Here is a 16,595-nt window from a genome sequence, read left to right as displayed (position 1 = left end):
CCCAAGACAATCAGCAAGAGTTTGATGATCTCAATAGCGACGACCCATTCGCCGATGTGGTCGTCGACGAGAACGAGTTCCGATCCAGCCGAGGAGGTTTCGACGAGGGAACCACTCAATTCAAGCGTCAGCTTGCGCAGGGTAGTTTTGACCCGCTGGCTGGAAACGGGGAATTTGGACAAGAGGAGTTCGATGATCTCAACAGCGACGACCCCTTCGCCGACATCGTCATCGATGAGGATCAATTCCGCCCAAGTACTGAACGTTTTGATGAGGGACAGACCGATTTCACTGGTGAAATTAGGGCCAAGTTCAACGATGAACCGAAGGCGAACCTGAGCAAACGTGCAGACGGATTCGGTGACCTAAACAGCGCCGACCCATTTGCAAATATTGTTGTTGACGAAAAGGAATTCCCTCACTCCACAAATGGTTGGGATGAGGGAACCACCAACTTCAACTAGGTTTTCTTTGGCGTTTTCGTACCCATTTTTTGATCTTCTTACTCATTTTTCGGGTTCTTACTATTTTTTTTTTTCGAATACGCTTGTTTTATAACGCATTAGGATATAAGCACTCATTCTTTCATTTCATCTACCTCATTCTTCCTTGCATCCTTTAGTCTATGTCTTCGTAGCATTCTTTATCTCCAATGTACTACTTTCATTATTGATATATTTGCTCAAAGTAGGTTACTACTTTTAAAAAAAGCCTGAAAATATTCTAGAGCAATTAAAAGTCGATCTTCATTCTCACAACACAAAGCATTAGGGCAGAGCTTATGGTGCTGGTAGATATGATGAATGCTCTGATTAGACGTTAGGCAAATGTTTCTTAATTATATTCTAGATTCGTTTATATCGATGATTTGTGAAGAAAAAAATTGTAAAATTGTAAAATTGTAAAATTGTAAAATGGTAAAATGGTAAAATGGTAAAATGGTAAAATATTAAAATAAATAACATATAGCCGTAGTTTCAAACTAAATAGCAATCTTTACCACTCCAAAGCTTTATCCCCACATCCTCCGCACCCACCCACACTTTCGATACTGATGGAGCTCGCTTCTTCTTTCTTAACCATAAGTTTCTCGGTGGCCAACACACTGTCAAGAATCTCGGGAGGGGGTAAATGTACATAAACGATAGCATCCTCGTTTGTGGCGTCGGAGGGAGACTCCCCTACCCGTACATCAAAAGTGAGAAGTTTGTAGTCTTCTCCCGTTAGACAATTCCCAGATTTAAGCGAGAAATTCTTTTTGTGCATAGGACAGGAGACGTATGGAGTCGCATTTCCATTCTCCTCGTGATCGCCCAAAATTCCTTGTGAGAGAACGAATGCTCGTTTGTGAGGGCACATCTACAGATAAACAATTGGGCTGTCAGTTGGCTATTCCATCAAGCGAAAACTAGGTATTAGATTAGGTTACATTTTGAGTTGCAAACCATTTATCATCAGAGGTGCGAAAAACGGCAATTTGACTCCGCCCGTGTTTAATGACTTCTCCCACATCGCGTATAAAAGCACCGGCCTTTCCAACGGGTACCCACGATCTATCTTGAGCCAGTCGTTTCTGCAGAGCTCCGTTTCCAATCGTATCCTGTTCAAGACCGATATCGACCCTGTCTATTTCCTTTGGCCAATCTGCAGGTCGTTGCTGGCCACGCTCTTGGATCACATCGATACCAGGTTGACTTTCTTCTGTATTCACAAATTGTTTGAAGCGGGCACGCTTAATAGGGTCTTTCACTACAGTGGCCCACTCGTCTTGATACGTGGTAATCAAATACTGCATCTGTCGCTCTAGCTCCTCAGCAATTCCAAGGTGGTCATCAATAATCACTCGGCGAAGCTGTTCGATTCCTCCCTCCAATTTTTCAAGCCAGCGTGCGGTCCGCTGCAACCGATCGGCAGTGGCGATGTAAAATGCAATGAACCGATCGAGGTATCGGATGCATTTTTCTTCGGGTACATCGGCGGCAAGGAGGAGGGCATGCTTGGGTTTCGAGCCACCATTTCCACACACATAGATATTGTAGCCTTTATCCGTGGCTATTAAACCAAAATCTTTGCCCTGGGCCTCCGCACACTCTCGTATGCACCCGGAAACGGCTCCTTTAATCTTATGCGGGGCTCTGATTCCCTTGTAGCGATTTTCAATCATGATCGCAAATCCAACCTATTCAGTAGGAGGTGATCATAAGAAAAGGGAGGATCAATAAACCGGATTGTCATTTTGAATATCATACCGAATCCCGGACTCCGTATCGACACCAAGTCGAGCCCACACAGCTTTTAACTGTACGCAGAGCTTTTCCATATGCATGGCCCGATTCAAAGCCCGCATCGACCAGCTTCTCCCAGATATTGGGCAAATCCTCTCTCCGGGCGCCGAACATATCGATTCGCTGCCCTCCTGTAATTTTGGTATAGAGCCCATACTCCTTGGCAATATCTCCGATGACCAAGAGTTTTTCGGGGGTGATCTCGCCTCCCGGCACACGTGGGACAACGGAATAGGTGCCCCCGCGTTGAATATTGGCAAGAAATCTATCGTTGCTGTCTTGTAGTGGGGTGTGATCCTTCTCGAGGATGTGGTCGTTCCACAAGGAGGCGAGGATGGATGCGATGGTGGGCTTACACACCTCACAACCGAAAGCTCTGCCATTCTTTCCAGCATGTTCCATGACCTCCCTAAATGTCTTCAGCTTCTTTACCTTGACGATTTGGAACACTTCCACGCGTGAATAATCAAAATGCGGGCATAAGGAATTTTTCACGGTTTCCCCCATCGACTTGAGCTGGCACCCCACTATTTCCGTCACTTGCGGCAAGCATCCACCACACCCCGTGCCAGCCTTGGTGCAGGACTTCACTTCGCCAACTGAGCGGCATCCATCCCGGACAGCTTGGCGGATGCATCCCTTTGTCACGTTGTTACATGAGCAGATTTGAACTTCATCGGGAAGCTCTTCGACTCCATCCCCACCTCCCGCTTGCCCCGCTGACCCTAAGATAAGTTCTCCCGGTGGACAAGGAAGGCGTCGGTTCGATGTGCAAAACGAATGTAGCTTCGCGTAGTCTTTCGTGTCCCCGACCATTATTCCACCAAGTATCTTCGTTCCCCCCTCGTTGAAAAAGTATTTTTTATACACTCCGGCAAATGGGTCCCGGTATACAAGCGGTCGCGCATTGCTATCATTAATATCTCCAAAGCTAGCCACATGGACTCCCAGTAGCTTCAGCTTAGTCGACATATCTGCTCCCTTGAAGAGGCTGGTTCCTCCAGTGAGATTTCGCGCTACAATCTCTGCCATTTCATACCCCGGAGCCACCAACCCATAAACCATGTTATTATACACGACACATTCGCCCACAGCAAATACCGAGTCAACACTCGTCTTGAGAGAATCATCAACGAGAACGCCGCCCCGTGGATGGCACTGAATTCCTGATGCCTTGGCGAAATCGTCTCGAGGAATGATCCCAATTGAGAAAATGACCATATCCACATTGAGATTTTCACTCTTGTCATATTTCAACCCACGACACCGCCCCTCCTCATCAAGGAGGATTTCCATCGGTGATTCGCCCAGACGAGTATTAATTCCCATCTTCTTGATCTCGGAGAGTAAAACTTCGGCACCCTCCTCATCCAGCTGCCGATTCATAAGCCGCGTCGATCTTTCACATACCGTCACCTCCATCCCTAGATCTTTTGCAGCCTTAGCAGCCTCTAAGCCTAACAGGCCGCCGCCCACTACCGCGGCAGACTTACACTGCGACGAATAAGCGATAATACTATCTAGATCTTCGATTGTTCGGTATATAAACACGCCTTTGCCGTCGAGGCCGAGCATATTCGGAGGGAGAAGGGGGGTAGAACCCGTCGCAAGCACACAAATATCGTAGTTCACTTGTCGGCCGTCGGCACTTTCGATCCACTTCTCGACGGAGTTCAAGCGTGTTGCTCGTGTGTTCACGTGCAGTTGGATGCGATTGTTGGCGTACCACTCGGGCGGCTGCATCAATAGACGTCCAGCATCTCTATGAGCGAAGTATTGTGTGAGGCCAACGCGGTTGTATGCCACTAGAATACAAGCAAAATCAACTTTTTTTTTTTTTGTCAACCTCATTGACAGATAATCCGCATTACCTCTGGGCTCTTCACAGAACACGTGAATATACCATTTTCTTTCCGAGTCAAGCTCGAGCAGCTTCTCAATGAATCTAAGCCCTACCATCCCAAGGCCCACCACTACCACGGTTCTAGTGGGGGCGCTATGGTCCACTATCTCGTCAAAATGAAGCACGTTCGGAGGCATATTATCATAAGCACACCAAAGCAAAAAGAGATATGTCCAAGCAAAGTAATAGAGAGGAGGGAGGATTACTAAAAAGGAGGAGAAAATCAAAAGGGAAACAGCTATCAAAGTAAGCTTTCATTTAAATATATCGCTATTGAATTCATTATCTAGAGATGGAACCCATTTTTGGTAGGCGTGTATGTTCTTATCAAAAATCCCGAGGATTTGTGTCAGATAAACTGGTAGGCTATCCAAACCACAATCACTTGATATATTTTGCTGCGATTTCTTATCCACTCCTATCTTCAAATAGGTGTTTTGGCCAAATATCTGCATCCCCGAGTTCCACCGACCAAAACTTAGGGTCAAATAGACTGCAGTCCTAAATTAATACAGATCCCCCTTTCTCTTTCACGTTATCTGTGCCATGGCAGCCCAAACCCATCCTACTTATCTCATTTGTTTGTTACACACTTTTAACTTCGTGGATGAATCCCACTCCAACGAATTTCCCCAAACGCAAAGATGATATAAATATATACATTATCCAAAGAAAAAATAAAGCACAATGCTATCGAATAAACTCTCGAGGTAAAAAATGGATATTCCGAAAGATAAAACTGGAGGCTCTTGTCATTTGTTGCGGGTATCGCTCGAAGACACTCAAAGGTGCTTGTTTTCGCCCTCGCAGTTATTTTTTGCAGACACACCTAGGTAATCTCAACTCTCTAAACCCAAAATGCAGGACCGCACGTCCTTACAAGTTGTAGCTCTTCCCATGCTCTCCTGCTCTGAATTCGAACTCCTCATGCATAGTTGGCTGACTATTTAAGGGGTGCATGGAGAAGGATTCCACCGTGTTGTTGTGCGGTTTTACAACGGAACTGAGTGAAAACTGAGTGGCAGTTGGCGAACGCATCTCGATGTCACTGTATTGTTCATTGCGTTTCGCTCGGAAGAGACTACCACCTTTATAGCACGGAAAGACCATTTGGAGAGCTTCGGTTGTTGTTCCAAAGATGATAAAAAGGCCTGTCCCGACCAAAGTTCCAGAAAACTCGTCAAGTCCTGGATCTTTTGACTGAACCATATCGCGGGACGGATCTGCAACCCAGTTGGAGAGTTTATCGACTGCCAAAGTAAGGAAAGAAATTAGAATTTGATGGGATACTATCAACAAAGAGAGCAGGATGAAATCATACTATTAGCGAGTGTACTGACAAGCCCATACACAATGCAGAAGGTTAGCATTCGAATGCATAAGCTGTACAAAAAAAAAACATTCAATTCAGCTTCTACGAATGAAGCTCCAACGGTGTCGTCGAATACCTTTTCTTTAATCGCGTTTTGCCACTTTGTCCAGAATCCCCTCCGTTTGAGCGCGATGAAGATTTGGTAAAAAATCGTCGACGACGAACTACGGTTATCGTGCACCATACTAAAAAGGGTTGGGGATTAGACCTCGAAATCAAAATCCTGAATGCTCATAACATTTTTGAAATAAGTACCAGCAAGTGCTAACCCGATCCCCGTTGACACCGATGAAGGGAGCATCACGGTTGGCACTCTGACTGAGTCGCCAACGACACAGAACGCGGGTCCCCCGAATGTTCCAGCTGAAGGTTTGCGGGCTGACATGGCAAATGCTACTATTTCGAGAATAATGGGCATTCCCCAAGAAAAGAGCGCATAAAAAGGCCACATTTGTCGCTCTGTCTTTTTCAGTCTCCTCCCCACTACAACCCACAGGTTAAAGGCCAGGCAAAGCGCCCAGAAAGACGCGGCATTATGTGCAAAATCTTCAAGGTAAGCTTGAGCAATACAGAGTGGCCGGCCACCCATATTACGGACACCACTACCGAATGGCAGAACAGTAAGCAGCTCTGTAATGCTGAGAATCACTGCGGACATACAGAGGCCAACAAGGGTAAGCGAAGTTCTGTGACGAAAGAGAATGACAAGGAGAAACAACATAAGGGCAATTGAAAGGAATTGCAGGAAAACGTATACTGCTAAAATGGGAGTATATTCCGGCATATTTACGTTTTAAAATGATGCCATTTAATAGTGAAAAAAAATACAATGATTCAGAATGAATGTAAGGAAATTGAATGATACAAAAGAGTGTGATGAATAGAATGAGGTGCAAGGGGATGTGTAAGGGAATGAGCGAAGTAATGAATGTAGGCGAATATCATAGAGCTGTAGGAAAAAAATAGACGCAATAATACACAGACCGGGACTTTCTGTATTATCCTACTTTTCCAGGAGGACAAAGGGGGAGGGTGCAGTAGAACTGACTTAGCACTCTCATTTAATTATCACTCTGCAAGAAAAAAATTCAGACAAGACACAAGAAATTTCGTGAACACAAAATCCGTGTCGACCCGTCATATACTTGTGGTTCAAATCTTCTATTGGTGTTGAGAAAACACAAGTTTCCGTGAGATAGAAGAGTCAAACGAATATATCCTCTGTATCTGTCCATCAGTTTTAAAGTTTATTAGAGGAATAAAGATTCGTGAAAATATGCGGAATAGAACCCCCTTCCCCAACAAAGTAATTTCACGAGGAAAAAGGCAGTCACCTGCATTGCGAAACTAGGAAGCACAGAGAGTACCTAATTTTTTTTTTCTCATAGCTACTTCGACCATTTAGCATAATATCTGCCATAATATATAAAAATGTCAGAGAGTGCCCTCTCAGACTCTTCGTCCGCGGAGCTCTATTCCGATCCATTGTCGTCCAGAACCGATGGCGGGTCCATTCCCTCGGGAAGCACATGGACCACTGGTAGTGCCGCTGAGCATAACGATGAGGAGCACCAGCAGGCGTTTCGCGATGGCCAAAAGGTCGAGCACCGGAATATAGTGCAAGTATCTTAACCATATTCTAGACCTACGATGAATTTTTCTTTTGTTAACGTTTAGTTCTGCATTTGGACTTCATGAATTTAGTAAAGACGATCCTAGGCACTTCCGAGAAGATCCTATTGCTTTTATGATGCACGCAGGGGCATTTTATCAAGGAACGGTAAATCTCTTAAAAAATATTTATTCCACGTGGTAATACTATTCATTCAGCATTTCCATAATCTTGACAGGGTTGGCGAGCATACGATAGGTATATAGGCCAAAAAATTCTATATAAAAGCTATACTACCGAAATGATACAGCGGGTGTTAAGTAACAAAAAACGTTGAGTATTTGTTAGACACAATTAAGTAGCAACAACTCAGTTACTTACTTTCAACCTTAACATTTGCAACTAGTGCAAACACTTATTCACGAGTTATCCGTCGAGCAGGCTACTGAGCTTGCCAAGCAACGTGAGCAATCTCTCTCCCAGCTATCTGAAAAGAAGCGAAAAAAATTAGTTCAACGTGAGAGCGAAGAAGAATATCGGTCCAAGAAACAAGCGGACCTCGAGAAGGAACTGCAAGCTGTGGCTCGTGAGATATTGCAAAAGATGGCATCCGATATGAGCAGTATTCGCCACGTGCGTTTTGCCGCCTTTGTCGTTAATAATATATTGGTACGGATGTATAATCAGGGCATCCATGTACGGTCCAGTGAGATTTTAGAGGTAGGATTCAGTCCCGGCATCATTGAATCATAAAAGTATCTTGACTGGGGCTCATATAATCATTATTGAATCCGAAAATAGATTCGCCGATATGCTCTGCGCGCTCAAGAAAAGAAACACTCGCTTATCATTCTTCCTTCGCACAAGTCTCATGTTGACTATCTAGTCATTAGTTACATCTTCTTCCGGCTTGGGCTTGCGCTTCCTCACATTGCTGCTGGTGATAATCTCAACTTTCCTGTAGTGGGCCCGTTTCTCAAAGGAGCAGGTGCGTTCTATATACGCAGATCGTGGGGTGGAGATCGCCTTTATACTGCAATTGCGACTCAGTATGTGCACGAGCTACTTGATCTAGGGCATACCCTTCAATGTTTTGTTGAAGGCACTCGCTCCAGAACGGGCAAGCTGTTGCCCCCTAAATTGGGAATCTTGAAGATTGTGTTGGAATACTTTTTATCGCCCGACACACCTATTGATAAGGATGCGATATTGGTTCCTATGAATATTGGGTATGACAAGGTGATAGAGACCGAGAGTTATGTAAACGAATTGTTGGGTAACCCGAAGGAGAAAGAAAGTCTGTGGGGATTAGCGACGAACACTCGTTTGCTTCAGGCATGTCTCATACTTTCTTCCGCAGTTTATAAATGAGAATATGAGGATATTAACCTTACTCGGTCATATTCATTAATAGCTCAAAATGGGCCGTATTGACGTGAGATTTGGCAAGCCATTTTCTATGCGTGAATTTATCAACAAGCAGTTTGCGGGGAGGCAAGGATTCAACCCTAATGAGATTTTGGACCATAAAAGTATACTGCTGAAAGCATTCGGATATCGCATCCTGTCCGATATTGTATGTATATATATTTTAACTTTTCATCGCCCGCTGTAACCTGAGTAACCCGCGTGATAATAGAATGCAGCTACAGTTGTGATGCCAACCGCACTTGTTGGTACCGTGCTGCTGACTCTGCGAGGAAGGGTAGGGATTTGATATAAGATTTTTGGCTTCACTTTTATAGTTCTGTTTACACTCCTATAACGCTGTGTAGGGAGTTGGGAGAAACGAGCTTATCCGACGCGTTGATTGGCTCCGTAGACAAATCCTGTCCAAACAGGGTCAAGTTGCTGATTTTGGTGGGAAATCAACGGCTGAGGTTGTGGACAGGTAATGGAAATAGGAGATTTCGCAGGCTTAAATGGCCAATAATGTATTCTTTCCTTCTTTTTCAGAGCCTGCGAAGTCATTCGCGGCCTTGTTGCTGAGCGGAAAGACAAGTCACTGCTGGAGACCACTTTCTATGCTGCCAAACGATTTGAACTGAGCTATTATCGCAATCAGGTGATGCATCTTTTTGTCGATGAAGCAATCACTTCTGCTGCTCTCTTCACGAAAATAAAAATCGGGGGCTCGAAATCGACACAGCGCATGACCGTTGCGGAATTGCGAGAGGAGGTGTCGTTTTTGTCAAGTCTGCTGAAGAGCGAATTCGTCTATAAACCAGGGACCGTGGATGCCAATTTGGACCGAACCTTGCGTTATCTGATTGTATACTTTATAATTTAGCTACATGGGAATGATTGAGTAGTGATTTTAAATTATATTTTTGTTATTAGAATAATGGTATTCTCGAGTATGATGGCGAGATGGTTGGCCTCTCGGACGCAGAGCGAAGCATCGGGCGCGAGAACTACGATTTCTACTGCTTCCTTATTTGGCCTTTCGTTGAAACTTATTGGCTTGCAACTGTCAGTTTACTGGCTCTGACTCCTGCATATATGTCCACATCGGCGGCAACAGGTAGCCCTATCGAAGTAACTTGGGTGGTGGAGAAGAACTTCTTTTCAAAGTCGCAGGCATTAGGGAAAACCCTTTTCTACTCTGGTGACCTGGTATAAATGCAATGCTAAACGTGATGGCCGCTCTTTTATATTCTAACTGAGTTTTCTCTCCTCTCTTTATCAGTCCTATATCGAGTCTATCAATAAGGAAACACTAAAGAATGCCTTCGATCACTTGGAACAGCAGAGAATCATCATGGTAAGACGCTCCCGATCCAACACTGAATCAACGGCTGTTGCACTCCATCCTTCCTATATCCCACGCCGGAGATCAGATGGCACCATTATACCCGAAGGATTGCTATGGGAGTTAATTGAAAGAATAGGCAGATTCAGACGTGAAGGGAAGAGTAGACGCGATGATATCCGCGTGTTTGATCGGCTGTTACGGTTCGCTGAACTGGTGAGCAAGTCGAACGTGGTATCAGTTGCGGTCCCGGCTTCTGATGTGCCTGTGACCGCAAAACTATAAGCTTTTACTACTATTTAATGTGTTGTTGATGTAGTTGTTGTTAAAAAGAATTCTTGTTAACCCTTGTTTTTTTTTATAATAATATTCGAGCTATCTTTTCTATCCTACTTTAATGATAAGAGCTTAGAATAATCGCGATTAATAATCTCGGCAATATACTTTTTTTACATTTTTATATATGCATGACGTATAGAGAACTTCATGTTACTGCTAATGTTCAAGACCTCGAGATTTTACTAAAGAAAGCAAGTGAATATATAAGTGGCGTACTGATCCTGATTTTGCCACCGTTAGATATGTTCAAATTCTTTCGTGTGCATATACCAAGGTCATTTCTACATTCTTCTCCTTATTCAAAAAGTATAAGTAAATATCTTCCAATGGAGGGACAAATCGATGTGGTTTGCGAACATCATCACCCTCTTAAACTTGGAAATTCGTCCGAATATAGTAAACTACTGGACGCCATTGGCGATTCTCAAATCGTGCTCATTGGAGAAGCGAGTCATGGAACCGCCGAGTTCTATCGTGAGAGGGAATTGATAACTCAATTGCTTATTGAAAAGAAAAATTTCTCAGCTGTAAGTATTCTGTCAGAGCAATGCTTTATTTTTTTTATTATTGATATTAATGTGCTATTTAAATAATTCTCCATTTTGAAGATATGTTGCGAGGCGGATTACCCTGAATCATACTCTGTCAACCGTTATATTCAAGGTACGAGTGATGCTAAGAATGCGGTGATGGCCACCGAATATTACGAGCGCTTCCCAAGATGGATGTGGCGTAATAAAGAGGTCTTGCCCTTCATAGAATGGTGCAAAAGCCACAATTCAAAGCTTCGAAAAGAGGGCAAAGGCCATTATGATTTAGTATGGAATTGTCGATTGCAAAGGCCATCTTACAACTGATGCTAATAGGAATTTTGCGTGAATCAGGTCTCTTTTCACGGTCTCGATATTTATAGTTTGGTGTCAAGTTCTTCTGCCGTGGTCGATTACCTTGCCAAGACTGACAAGAAAGCCGCTGCTCTAGCACGAAAAAGGTATACTATTTTAGCTTATCCACTACACCTATTAATTAACCTTGCACCCATACCTATAGATACGGCTGTTTTGATACGTATGATTCAGACACTTCCGCATACGCGTTTTCTGCTCGCTATGGAATTGCTCACACATGCGAAAACGAAGTGATAAATGTATTACGAGATCTTCTGCGTAAACGCCAAGATTATATATGGAAGAATGTAGATGAAGCTGGCAATAGCATTCCTAGCGAAGAATCTCAATTTGTGTCCGAAATAAATGCTCAAGTTGTGGTTGATGCCGAAGAATATTACCGCAACTTACTGAGAGAAGATGTGAAATCGTGGAATATACGGTCAGCTAATAACTCAAAAAATTAAGCTGTCTTTTTTACAAACCTAATACTATATTTCAAAACTAAATGATTAGAGATACTCATATGGCCAAGATATTTTGTCAAATAAGAGATTTCCTGCGAAAGCAAAGTGGTAAGCAGGTGAAATTAGTAGTTTGGGCCCACAACAGGTAATATCCATGACATAACATCGCTGGATTTGAGGTAATGCATCTTTCATTTAATCCAAAATTATAAAAAATATAGTCATGTTGGCGATGCGCGCTATACAGAGATGGGACAGCGACGAGGCGAAATCAATGTTGGGCAATTACTCCGAGAGCAGTTCCCTGGAGAAGTCTTCAAGTAAATTAAATACCATCATGTGAAGGCATTTTTTTTTATGTTAACTTATCATTATAGCATTGGATTTTCTACTTACACGGGAACTGTAATGGCTGCCGATGAATGGGATTCTCCCGGGCAGGTGAAAATGGTTAATCCGGGACGTAGCGATTCTTGGGAAGGTAGGTGTAGTTTTACAACTTAAGAAAATTGTGATTTAATATGCTTATGGTCACAAGGACTCTTGCACGAGGCGGCTGTTAAGCTTGGCCAGCCCAACTTTATGTTAAAATTTACCGGTCCTGAAAATGCCCGCCTCGCAAAGGTATTTGCACGTACCAGATTACAACGGGCGATCGGGGTAATCTACCGTCCTGACACTGAACGGTGGAGTCACTATTTTTTTGCTCAGCCGGCGAGGCAGTTCGACGTGATATTGCATTTAGATGAAACGAGTGCGGTGCTTCCTGTAGAGGATATTTCTCACCCAGAAGTAGAGCACGAAGTGCCTGGTAAATAGCTGAAGAAATCCTCAGATAAATTAAGGAAGCTAACTATCAATTGTATAGATACGTTCCCATCCGGAGTGTAATAAGGCCTGGTATACAATATTTCATTTACAGTATTATTCAAGTTGTATCTTTATAAAGCAAAAGCTATAAAAAAGGCTGTACATAGGTTTCTAATCGGTAACATTCAATAAAACACTGAATTTTATGTTTGCTCATATTTCTTTGCCTCAGTTTTCGGTAACTTTCATATAGTTTAAATCCATGCATTCTACACAAGCTTGTCTCTACTAGATACTTTTCAGTCTTGTCTCCATTCTGCACCAGGGGGGTGGTGATGTCGAAATTGGCAATTTGGGAAATGATCAAGGGATAAAAAATTTTAATTGAAGTAATTTTTACAAGATCTAACCTTCTTCTTAGCACTCCGCAGAATCCAGAAAAGTCAATTTAAAGATCTTAAGCAAGAGGATTAATAAGTCTCATGATCGATGGCCGGGGGTTGCTGCGGGTGAACCCAAGGTAGAGCACAAAAGGAATAAAGCCAATGTGAACGATGCCTTTAATGATCTCGGTAGCCTTTAAGAGTACATATAAATAACTACTAATTATGTGAGGTTATGATGAACATTAAGATGCGAGATACATACCTTGAGAATTCTTTCTTTAGTTTCCTCTCTCATGTTGAAATCTTTGTTGATTATGGAGTGAAATAGTTGTGTAATCCCATCAAATAATAAAACTGAAGATTGTACTGCGCCACTTGTTTACCTAAATACTCGCCACCGAAATGGGTGTTTCTGTAATGCTAAAGTGGTTAAGCTTAAGAAATACACTACCATTACCAGGTCGTCTCTCTCTAAATTTTATATGCAGAGAATCAAGATTAATACACATATCTCGAATAAATGGTGATGAGCTGAAAAAATTTGCATTTTTGCCCATTTCACCTCCAAGCACAGTTGAACAGCGCTTGGCTCAAAAAGTATTCGGATCTGACTCAGTATATTTCGTAAAATCCGCCAACAAGCTCGAAGATGCTCCACAAAATTCAAAATTAGAGGTTGCATTTGTTGGAAGAAGTAATGTTGGGGTAATGAATATATTTTGGTCAAAGTTTGAGCTCTTCTTATAACTAAGTGTACTATCGACATTTTTTCCGTATTTATCAAAGGATAGAAGTCGACACTTATCAACGCGATAGTTAATCGAAAGAATTTAGTGAAAACATCAAACAAGCCTGTACTTGTCTTTTTATTTTTTTTATATAAACAATACTATCATTTGTTTGCTAAGATATAAGTATCTTCTTAGGGTCACACGCGTACAATGAACTTTTTCTCGGTAGGAGATCGACTGGTCTTATGCGACTTACCTGGGTATGGCTTTCGAAGTCGAGAGGAGTGGGGAGAAATGATTTTACACTACTTTAAAGATAGACCTCAGTAAATACCCTTTTTTTTTTTCTTACAGAGAGAATATACTAATATTTTAGCTCTAACTATTCTTTATCATAAAAGGCTGCGTCGAATATATATTCTAGTAGATTCACGACACGGCTTGAAAGATAGCGATAAGTCATTGTTGGAACTACTTGGTAACGAGGGCCTTTCTTATCAGGTGGTTCTTACAAAAACAGACAAGACTTCGAGCAGCTCGCTAGGCGCGATGAGAAATGAGGTGCAAGGCTGGCTGGAAAATCAGGAAAATGGAGTATGTTGTTTTCCAGAACTTTTGGCTGTTAACGCAAAGGATCGCACAGGAATACGAGAATTGCAAGTTTCGATCCTAAGAGCATGCGGAATTCACAATTAATCGAATTTCCGAAACTTCTTTTGATTTGCATAAGCCGCACTGCATAGTTTATATTTATATTAGTTGATTGGGTATTTCTATTTTTGTCCTCATAAAGAATAACGATACCAAAATCCTTTTGCTCATCTCATCATCCCATCCTTCTCTTAATTCATAATACGTGACTGAAAATGTGGGGCAAAAATGAGCCTTCACTACCGATGCACCGTAGCACATTCGCTGGCATCTCCTCTCGCATTAAGTCAACTCTAATTAGCGACCGTCGCTCCACCTTTCTCTACAGAATTCTAGCTCTACTTGCGTCCTGTGCGCTCTTATGGATGATATTTGCCCGGCCCACCACAACTGTCATCGAATTATCACCCACAGCACATACTAAATTGAATCAGCAGAAACCGCTTGCACCTCCTTTAGCTGGTGGAAACAGAAGTAAAAACCCGGATGTTCCAACATGGAAAAAAGAGGTGCTTGCAAAAGTCAATGACAGATATTCCATCTTTACGAGAGAACAGTTTACTCCTCAGGCCCTAGAGAATAACGGACTTATCCCGGTTACTGCTGTGTTACTTGGATGGAAGCGCATCGAGAGTCTTCAATTTGTGATTAAATATTTGACTAAATACCCCTATATCAAGGAAATACTGATATGGAATAATAATAAGGAAATTCGCTTAAATGCTAAGGTAAAATTATGCTCAATGCTTGGTAGTACATTCTAACATTCTAACATGATCGTTGCTAGGATTTTGAGCTAGAGCCCTCAGCAATAGGACACGTCGAACTCCAAGTCTTTAATTCGGACGAGAATTTGCATGACCTCTCTAAATATACAACATGTGCGCTATCGAAATATGACTACTGTTACTTCCAAGATGATGACTGGCTCAATTTGTATATGGACAGTTTATATTCAAACTTTTTAAAGCACCCCACCCTTATTCACTCCAACACAATGCCCATTATACACTTGGAGCACCGTCGCTGGATGTTTACTGATACTGGTAAACTTGAAATTTAGACCCATCGACCCAACTCATATTAATTTTTCTTTTAAAGATATCAACTTGCACACTGGCTTCACTTGGCTTGGCTGCGGTTCTTTCTTGCAGCGCGATAAAGTCCATCGATTCCTTGCACAGCTTGGGCAGGAGAACCTGCCAAGAGAGCGGCTACGACTTGCTGATATGTACTTTTCAATTTGGACCAATCAATATCCGTATCAATTGTCGAACCCACTTACTCCACTTGATCAGGATAAAGGATGGAGCACAAGTGTAGACCAGTGGGCAATTGTCTATGGAAACATCGTAAGTGCTTTTATTTCGGAAATTAAAATATCTCACCAAGCTCATGATTAATTCTGTAGTATGATGCGGCTTCAAAACTTCACAAAGCACTTTCAGTCAATGTCGGTGAGAATCCAGAGGACTATTTTGTCAGAGAGGAACAACCTCCCCTTCATAAAGATCGTGATGTTCGGTAAGCGATTCGCTCGATTTTTGTTTGGCACGTATGGAGATACATATTTCTCACTTTAAATGTATTTTTATTGTAGTGCACCTTGTCTTAACGACAAATGTCTTTTCACCACCAATATTGATGCATTCCCACATCCTTCGCAAGTACGCTTCTCCCCTAATAAATACCGGTCCGTCAAGCACCAAGAGGAAGCTTTTAACAGCCTTGACTTCCCGAGCAATACTTTCTGGGATCAACATGCATATCACAACGCTGTTGATCTTGACCCCAAGACTTGCTGGAATAGCCACAAGGCTCCAAAAGTTGGCGATTACTTTGGGTTAACTCTGCTTAAGGCCATTCCATCTACGTCGGCCCAGGTAGAAATAACTTTTGGCAAAGTAGTTGGAAATGCCAAATTTGAGCTGCAAGTACATGAGGGTGGAGACTCGAATTGGACAAGATGTTCGGCTCGAATGCTCACGTCATCAACACCAGAGAAGTTAAGGATGTCATTAGCGAGCTGCCCTGTTGCAAAAGTAGCTGGATTACGTTTCATTGCAACACAAGTTATGGATCCTTTTGAAGTATGCGGGATTCAAGTAGGAGATATAAAGGTTTAAATACAGGTGGATCGATATTCAATAAAAAAGTCTGGCGTAGAATATTAAACTATTACTTGTTATCATAGTTTTTCATTGTTAATTTTTTTCTCATGATTTCTAATGTTGCCTAATAATAATATATTCTTATTTATTAAACATATCCACTTTGTGTGAATTCACTCGAATGCTTGCCCATTTCAACTATATATATTCGAGCTTCAGCTTTGCATAGGAAATCCTTATTTATTTCTTACTAATATTGGCATAGATGCTCGAAAACTGATTGGGACAT

At 42.3% G+C, this 16,595-nt stretch overlaps 7 protein-coding genes across 7 annotated transcripts; 5 read left to right on the top strand and 2 right to left on the bottom strand.

The window, feature by feature from the left end:
* Nucleotides 1-14: 14 nt before the first annotated feature.
* VTP21DRAFT_3944 (uncharacterized protein) lies at nt 15-464 on the top strand (the record flags this gene model as incomplete). Its single annotated transcript, XM_069394300.1, has 1 exon — nt 15-464. A coding segment is annotated over one exon (450 nt), but the record flags the coding sequence as incomplete, so codon positions are not given.
* Nucleotides 465-996: 532 nt separating this feature from the next.
* Nucleotides 997-4,325, bottom strand: VTP21DRAFT_3943 (uncharacterized protein; the record flags this gene model as incomplete). The annotated part of the gene is made up of 3 exons (XM_069394299.1): nt 997-1,359; nt 1,430-2,179; nt 2,250-4,325. 3 exons carry the CDS (start codon nt 4,323-4,325, stop codon nt 997-999), a joined length of 3,189 nt encoding a protein of 1,062 aa, XP_069248822.1.
* A 739-nt stretch (nt 4,326-5,064) lies between these two features.
* On the bottom strand, nt 5,065-6,344 carry VTP21DRAFT_3942 (uncharacterized protein; the record flags this gene model as incomplete). Its single annotated transcript, XM_069394298.1, has 3 exons — nt 5,065-5,438; nt 5,510-5,745; nt 5,830-6,344. 3 exons carry the CDS (start codon nt 6,342-6,344, stop codon nt 5,065-5,067), a joined length of 1,125 nt encoding a protein of 374 aa, XP_069248821.1.
* A 647-nt stretch (nt 6,345-6,991) lies between these two features.
* On the top strand, nt 6,992-10,209 carry VTP21DRAFT_3941 (uncharacterized protein; the record flags this gene model as incomplete). The annotated part of the gene is made up of 11 exons (XM_069394297.1): nt 6,992-7,179; nt 7,265-7,340; nt 7,411-7,504; nt 7,579-7,892; nt 7,974-8,507; nt 8,587-8,748; nt 8,812-8,877; nt 8,948-9,063; nt 9,129-9,444; nt 9,513-9,788; nt 9,862-10,209. 11 exons carry the CDS (start codon nt 6,992-6,994, stop codon nt 10,207-10,209), a joined length of 2,490 nt encoding a protein of 829 aa, XP_069248820.1.
* Nucleotides 10,210-10,589: 380 nt separating this feature from the next.
* On the top strand, nt 10,590-12,508 carry VTP21DRAFT_3940 (uncharacterized protein; the record flags this gene model as incomplete). Its single annotated transcript, XM_069394296.1, has 9 exons — nt 10,590-10,790; nt 10,872-11,081; nt 11,148-11,254; nt 11,314-11,592; nt 11,667-11,762; nt 11,839-11,937; nt 11,995-12,098; nt 12,156-12,428; nt 12,486-12,508. The coding sequence occupies 9 exons, from the start codon at nt 10,590-10,592 to the stop codon at nt 12,506-12,508; spliced, it is 1,392 nt and encodes a 463-aa protein (XP_069248819.1).
* A 707-nt stretch (nt 12,509-13,215) lies between these two features.
* On the top strand, nt 13,216-14,240 carry VTP21DRAFT_3939 (uncharacterized protein; the record flags this gene model as incomplete). Its single annotated transcript, XM_069394294.1, has 4 exons — nt 13,216-13,518; nt 13,605-13,667; nt 13,740-13,870; nt 13,946-14,240. The coding sequence occupies 4 exons, from the start codon at nt 13,216-13,218 to the stop codon at nt 14,238-14,240; spliced, it is 792 nt and encodes a 263-aa protein (XP_069248818.1).
* A 170-nt stretch (nt 14,241-14,410) lies between these two features.
* VTP21DRAFT_3938 (uncharacterized protein) lies at nt 14,411-16,321 on the top strand (the record flags this gene model as incomplete). The annotated part of the gene is made up of 5 exons (XM_069394293.1): nt 14,411-14,923; nt 14,983-15,241; nt 15,297-15,547; nt 15,607-15,719; nt 15,796-16,321. The coding sequence occupies 5 exons, from the start codon at nt 14,411-14,413 to the stop codon at nt 16,319-16,321; spliced, it is 1,662 nt and encodes a 553-aa protein (XP_069248817.1).
* Nucleotides 16,322-16,595: the final 274 nt, after the last annotated feature.

This window comes from Calcarisporiella thermophila (assembly GCF_041956535.1).
Source record: "Calcarisporiella thermophila strain CBS 279.70 unplaced genomic scaffold VTP21scaffold_19, whole genome shotgun sequence".
NCBI classification, from domain to species: domain Eukaryota; kingdom Fungi; phylum Calcarisporiellomycota; class Calcarisporiellomycetes; order Calcarisporiellales; family Calcarisporiellaceae; genus Calcarisporiella; species Calcarisporiella thermophila.
The sequence above is the reverse complement of the archived record's forward strand: the minus strand, read 5'-3'. Positions and strand labels throughout refer to the sequence as shown.